General features: G+C 32.8%; 1 protein-coding gene across 1 annotated transcript in view; it reads left to right on the top strand.

The window, feature by feature from the left end:
• LOC109830856 (uncharacterized acetyltransferase At3g50280-like) overlaps positions 1-394 on the top strand; it is a gene marked incomplete at its 5' end in the record, with an annotated part of 10,964 nt that extends 10,570 nt beyond the window's left edge. The window contains one exon of the mRNA XM_020398218.1: positions 20-394. Coding sequence (XP_020253807.1) covers positions 20-394 — 375 coding nt within the window. The remainder of the gene's footprint in view (positions 1-19) is intronic.

The following is a 7,799-nucleotide window of genomic DNA, read 5'->3' as shown; positions in this document are numbered from 1 at the left end:
GATCACCACGGCCGAAGAGCTAACAAACAAAGGACTAGGAGCCGCAGCGTTGCTACTGAACAAACAGATAGCGGCTTTTTCTAAGGAGGAGGTGTACAATGAGGTTGAGAATTGGGGAGGGAATCCGAAGATTCGTTACTTGGATTATGATAACGGGATGATGATGTACACTGGAGGGTCGCCGAGGTTTGATGTGTTTGGGTGTGATTTTGGATGGGGACGTCCGGTGGCGATGAGGACCGGGAGGTGGAACGTGGCGGAGGGGACCGTCGGGGTTTATCTGGGGGCGGAGGAGGGGAGTTTGGAGTTGGACGTGCATTTGGCGAAGGAGACTATGAGCGCTTTGTTGAAGGATGAGGAGTTTATGAAGACCGTGTGTTTGAGTCCACATTAGTTTTCCGTAGCTTTGAGGTGACCCCGTTGCTTAAGGGGGAGATTGAGGTTTAGTGTACGCTTGTTGTTAAATGTTGAACTTATGTATGTTTGGATTCATCTAAATAATGCATCTTCTCGTATGCAGTCGTGAACTTCTTAGTTGAACTCATATGTAAGTTTAAAGCAAGTATTATAAATCATCTGATTTCAATACCTAGTTAAATTTCTTAGTTAACATCAATTATCTATTTCACCGTCTGGAGCTGCCCAGTTCCTAGTTTAATTTCTTAGTTAACATCAATCATCCATTTCATCCTCATGGAGCTTGCGCCCCATTGCGTCTAGGTAGGAAAGTTCATAGAATGATCTACAATTAATTAGGTGTCTAATGTTAGAAAATCACTGCAAATAATCAGAAAGTATTCAAAAACAAGTTGGAAAGACAAGCCTGAGAAAGGGGTAATCGTGCGATCACTGCCCTAGAACAATAGTCGCCGTCTTCGTAGAGGCAATTCGATGCGACCACGCCTAACGGTAAGAAACCCCCCGAGAAAGCCGGCACCAAAGTTTACTGCGAACTTTGGTCTCTTGCTTAATGGATGTTTGCCTAAAAATTAAAACTAGAAATCAAATTGTAGAGAATTATGAGAGAGAGAGAGAGAGAGAGAGAGAGAGAGAGAGAATAGAGATTGCTCACTTTCCTTATGTTTTTTATCCTTCATCGAGATCCCCTTTTGTAGCTATCTTGATTGTCCCGTTGAGATAATCGCTACCATCAAGGAGGAGGAAGTTACGCTTGTTGATGAGGCCGGAGAGGATGTCGACATTGCCACCATATGGGGAAGTTCCGCTCGGAGGAAAGAGGAGAGAACGAAGTAATCAGGTATTAATTAGGAGAAATGGAACATAGAGAAGAAGATAAGGAAAGAAATAAATATTATGCAAATACACCCCTCAAAAGATCATATTTGCATTAAGGAAGAAACTTAATCTTTTATTAATTCCAACAATCCTCCCCAAAAAATTGAGTTTTGGTGAATAAAAGAAGAAAGAAGGGAAAAACGACAATAATAACAATGGTAACAAAATATAGGCCAGGCAACCTCATATTGTGAATTCAACAAAGATAGCTTTCGGCTTTGAATCTTTGCTTAGTGACATTTGTCGCAATCTGAGGGACATAATGGATTAAACCTTGAATTGGGACCCTTGATAAAAAAAATTAACAAAAAGCACACATAATATGCATCCATTTATTGAGTGAGCGGGTCGGAGCGATAATGGTCATGCTTACAATAACCCTCTCATGAGAGTTACTAGGAATCAGCCTCATGTCCTCAACCGCGGCCTTTACGGTTCCTCTCACGTAGGTAAGTCCTCCAATGATACTGTGACTGGATACCCCACAAGGGTTAGACTTATTAAGAGTAGAACTCATCCTGACCAGTCACATCATAAGAGCACTGTCACCATAGGAATGAGGGAGTAGCTAACATGGTGCTAGTCATAAATGCATACAACACTACAAAAAGGAGTATAACTCCGAAGGTCAGTGCTCCACACGAGATCACCAATCCAGCTTGTTTCTATCACATTGAACCTTTTTCATGAGAATAACTCATCAATCAAAGGTTAGGTTCCCGCTATCAGTGAACTCTACTATGGGCTTAACCTCATTTCCCTCAATGATTCTAGGATTGCACTCCAAGATAGACCCTTTGTCAAGTGGTCTGCCAAAATTTTCTCTGACTTTACAAAGTCCAATGCAACATATTTTCCCATAAGGTTTTGCACAAATTTAAATCTTATCTGCAGATGTATGTTCAACTTTTATTGATGGTATTTTGTTTTAAAAGTTCTATAGTGGATCTGGAGTCTGTGTGAATAGATAAAGGAGGAATAGGTCCAGACACAAAAGGGAGCTTAGATATAAGGTTCTTCAACCATTCATCTTCTGAGCAACAAGAATCTAAAGCTATAAGTTCAGACTTCATGGTGCTTCTGGCAATCACTGTTTGCTTACAAGACTTCCAGGATATATCAGCACCGCCATATCAGCACCGCCAAACATAAAAACAAATCCAGAAGTAGATTTCAGACTTCACATTATCAGAATTAGTGACCCACTTAGCATCACTATACCCTTCAATCACATCAGAGTATCTAGTATAAGTTAAACAATAGGCTGTTGTACCTCTCAAATATCTAAAGACTCTTTCTAATGCATTCTAGTGTTCCTTACTTGGGTTACTATTGCATCTACTTAGTCTACAGTTAAAACCCAAGTGATTCTCTCTCTCTCTCTTAAGTTATAACTTATAAGTATATACAATATATTTACATATAATATATGCATATATAATATATAGCTATATAATAATATGTAAGTATATACTAATACATACTTATATAAACTAGTATAGTGCACGTACGTTGCACGTGGACATATTTGTTTTATGTTCTAATACTTTACACAATTTATATTTAATTAATGGAAGAGTTTCATTTTGAATGTAATTATAACAATATTTGAGGACTTATTTGTAATTTTCTTATAATTTAGATCATATACTTCTTTCAATCTTCTTAAGATTTAAGTTTTGAACTATATAGGGTTTTATCTGTAAAAAATTATGAAGTTTTAGTATTTTTCTATAAATATATAAAATTTCAATGGTGTTTGTGAAAATTATGAAGATCCATGGTTGTTTGTGAAAAAATTCAGGGTTATTTTATGAACATTGGCAAATCATGGAATACCCAAAAGATACAATTTTTTTTAATCTTAAAAGACATAGTTCTATTTACTTTATAATTTAAGATAATGAATGGCAAATTTAGAATATAGTTTTAACATTAGGGAGGTTATAATATACTTATTATATAAAAAAAATTACCAAAAAGACAAAAATTCCAAGTTTGTTCTTTACTTTTATGTTAAGTGTGTCATGTTATTCCAGTTTATATTAATTATCTTTATTTTTGCTAATCCATTATAACAAAATAAAATTCTCACTTTCACCTTCTCTCTCTCCTATTATCATATAATTAGTAACATGCTACAAAAAATATATCTACTAAGTTCATGGATAATACAATATTTCTCTCAAATCACAATTAAGTACATAGTAATAATTATAGAAATAGAAAAAAAAAGTTCATTAAAACCCCCTAAATTAGACCTCAAATTTTAGCTTCAATCCGAATTCTTCACATTTCCTTGTATCAATCGTATCCTCAATCCGCATATAGCCGTCAATCTAACAATCACATCAGTATAAAGTATAATCCGAGTAAAGCTCAGTACTTCCTCAGTACAACTTCAATCGTCTTCACCCCCCTTTGTTGTTATCTCTTCTGAAGGGATAATGTCTTCACTGGCGAGCTTGTATCATCCAAATAATATCATAGTAAAGCCATAGGGTGAGTATAGGATGTTGTTAGGTTTGTAAGAGGTGAGTGTAAATCTAAATCATCAAATGAGTGAATTTATATAGCTAGCTTGCAAGTAAGGGCTATTATGATAAATAAAAAAAATAGGCTCTTTGGATCCGTAACAGTCAAATGTAATTGCCACTTAAATAAAAATTACAATTGAAAATATAACTCTCATTTCAAGTATGCATGAACGCATGCACTAATGGCATTTTAAGTTAATACTTTGTTTGCAAATTGAAACGTATATTATTAGTTTGTCAAATGTGCGTTTTAAGTGGAGGGGTTACAAAAAATAGAAGTTAATATTAATGGACAATTAATAGGAGAGTTATGCCATTATTAAGAATGTATGCATGTAAGCATTTTAAGTTGACACTTTGTTTGCAAATTGAAACGTATATTATTAGTTTGTCATATGTGTGTGCATTCAATTCTCAGCTATTATGTCAAATACAACTTACAATCTTAAAAAAATTATGATAATATTAATATTGGATTAGTGGAGGGGTTACAAAAAATAGAAGTTAATATTAGTGGACAATTAATAGGAGAGTTATGCCATTATTAAGAATGTATGCATGTATATGTATGTGTTTATATGTATGCAAGTATGTGTTTTATGGATGCATGTATGTGGTTTGGAGGGCATTTTTGGAAGAAATGTTTTAACATACAAACACACTTTTATAATAATATTAGATATAGTAATATTAATCTAAATTTTTAGCAATTTTTTATCAAAAAAAGGAAAAACAAACAAACAACCGGCCCGGCCCGGGTCCGGGTCATGGGTTTTGCTCGGCCTGAACCCGATACGTATATGAAAATTTATTACAAATTATCGTATTTGATAGCTTTTGGTTAATGATATGATGGTTGTATTTTAGCCCCCACTTGAGAAAAAAACCTATCTCCGGACCATCGTAGGGTGATAGTTAGCTCTCTACAGATCCGATGGCCTTTAAGCTAATTAACATGTTAATGAAGCATAGACTTTCAAAATAATTTTCATAAAATATATATATCAGATATTTTTCAATAAGTTAGGTGTTACATGAGATAAAAACAAACAGTAAATAGGGACGCAAAGTTCTTGTGTCTCATATGCACACACATATTGTTATTGTGTTTTAGAACCATTTATCTCAATCGCCTATGCATATTAGTATAGTAAACATGTATTTTGTTTTTATGAAATATGTACATTTTAGTGCACGTAATGCGTGCACGACACATAAATGTGCAGGAATTTCAGTTTGTTTTTTGCAAGATGAGCATTTACATTATTTCTTCCAAGCATTAGGATATTTCCATTATTTTCACGCAAATGTAAGGTTGGTTTTTGTATTTATCAATTTTACTTAAATATTACGAACTACTATTTTTTTATCACATTTTAGTCAAGATTTATTAAGCATAAACTATCAAACCGCTTAAGGAAAGTATAACCTATCAAATTATTATCCAAGTAAAATTAACATTCATGAAAAGAATAACGACTGGATATTAATTCTAGAATTCATAAGCATAACCTATCAAATCACTCAAGATAAACATAGATTATCAAATTCTTCTTTTACTAATTAGTTCTCTAATTGATTACCCCAAACATGATCATTTTAAGCACAAGAGAATAATTCATAAAATTATAAAAGAAATCAAACTAGTTTTTTTAAAGTGTAAGAGTATTTCTAGAATTTCTAAAAAATTGTCCAAATTAAATGGAGGGTTTTCCTTAAAGATAATACAAAGTGAACCTCACAATAATAGCTCAATACAACAAATGTTTGTTCTCTAATATGGATGAGAACACAATATAAGCTCACACTCTGAGTCACTAACCCACAACCCTAAATTATACTATGAATGTAAATACAATAAGCTCAATAGGTTGTGTGTGAACAAAGAGATAAATCAAATCAAACTAAACTCTAATAAATTCTAGCTTAATGAAAATGAAAATAAAACATATAAAATAGCTAGATTGAGTTTAGAAAAACTTCTCTATATGATTACAAGAGGGAGGGAGAAGAGTTGAATGCTCAAACACCAATGGATGATCTCCTCTAGCTCTTGTGAAATTATCTTCACAAATCGAAACTTGAAAATTCTTAAAAGCTTCTTAAACAAACTTAAACCAAAACTTAAACCCTTATTAAAATACTCTTAAACTTGTTTAAAAACTTTCTTAGTTACATTCTAAGTGTTGGGGATAGATGAGTATATATAGGAAGCTCAATAGGTTGTGTGTGAACAAAGAGATAAATCAAATCAAACTAAACTCAAATAAATTCTAGCTTAATGAAAATGAAAATAAAACATATAAAATAGCTAGATTGAGTTTAGAAAAACTTCTCTATATGATTACAAGAGGGAGGGAGAAGAGTTGAATGCTCAAACACCAATGGATGATCTCCTCTAGCTCTTGTGAAATTATCTTCACAAATCGAAACTTGAAAATTCTTAAAAGCTTCTTAAACAAACTTAAACCAAAACTTAAACCCTTATTAAAATACTCTTAAACTTGTTTAAAAACTTTCTTAGTTACATTCTAAGTGTTGGGGATAGATGAGTATATATAGGAACTCAAGACAACACCCCAAGGCCCAAAAAACGAGGAAAATACCCCAAAAACAAAACTAGGAAAAAACTAGCCGTTAGGATGAAAAACATGTCATCAGTCGACTGATGAAGTCCACCGTTGAACAGTTTTGACAGATTCTGGAATTTTTGCATATTTGGTTAAAATCAATTAAAATAGTAAATTAACTCCAAAAATCATGAAATTTTGAAAGAAGGGTCTAGACATGTATATGAACATGTTAGAGAAAGAATTTCTGAAATATCTCTTCCCATTTGTGAGAAATAAATATTTAAAAACAGATATTCTAGATTCTAAAAACTGCTGAAACACTTGATTTTGTAAAATCAATTCAGTATAGTAAATCAACTCCAAAAATGATAAACTTTTGGGAAATGGTTATAAACATGTAATAAAACATGTTAAAAAAAGAATTTTTTAAATTACATTTCTTATTTATGAAAACTCATCTGTTTTACAAAAACATGCACGAACATATGCACGAACATGAACTTATAAAAACTTGATTTTATAAATTCAATTAAACATAACAAATTAACTCCAAAATTAATAAAACTTTGGGAAACATTTATAAACATGAAAACAAACATGTTAAAGAAGAAATTTTTAAAATATCAATTCGTATTTGCAAAAACTTACTATTTTGCAAAACTTGTAAATACATGTGTACATAAACTTCTTGATTTTTGACTATTGAGTTAAACAATATTTTAAAACCTTATAAAGTAATTTTATAGACTTAATAGAATATGTATAAACTGATATTGAAGTCTATAAACTAATAAAACAATATTTTTACAAAAACACCTATATTTTGATAAAATCAACAAATATGTGTGTGTGATTGATATGAGCTTGAAGTATTAACACACAAGTATACACCTATATAACAAACACTATAAACTATATAACAAAGCTTGAAGGTCTTAAATATAGCTCTCTTTGGTAAACTTGCAGATGAAGCTTGAACTTGGATCTTCAACTTGGATTGCATTGCTTCACTCCACTATTCCGCCAACCTCCATTAGATATGATCGTGAATGCTCGGTTCCATCCATCCTCCAACATATTATTTACCTAGAATAAATACAAAACACAAACACTAAACAAACAACATTAGTTACAAATTGTTTGTTAATCATCATCAAAACAAAAGGACCCAACAAGATTTCTCCTGCTCTCATCAACCATCATGGTCAAGACTTTGGCTTCTCATCAGGATAAGCCCAAGACACAACGACTCCTCAGTCAGTAACAAAGACCTTGGCACCTCCTCAGGATAAGCCTAAGGCATAACTGTAGGCGTATAAAATTGCTTATAGGTCCCTTAGCACAGCTCGGCATAAACCGACGAACCAACGAGGCGACGAGGTTAACGAATCGC

This window comes from Asparagus officinalis, chromosome 1 (assembly GCF_001876935.1).
Source record: "Asparagus officinalis chromosome 1, Aspof.V1, whole genome shotgun sequence".
Lineage (NCBI taxonomy): Eukaryota > Viridiplantae > Streptophyta > Magnoliopsida > Asparagales > Asparagaceae > Asparagus > Asparagus officinalis.
The sequence above is the reverse complement of the archived record's forward strand: the minus strand, read 5'-3'. Positions and strand labels throughout refer to the sequence as shown.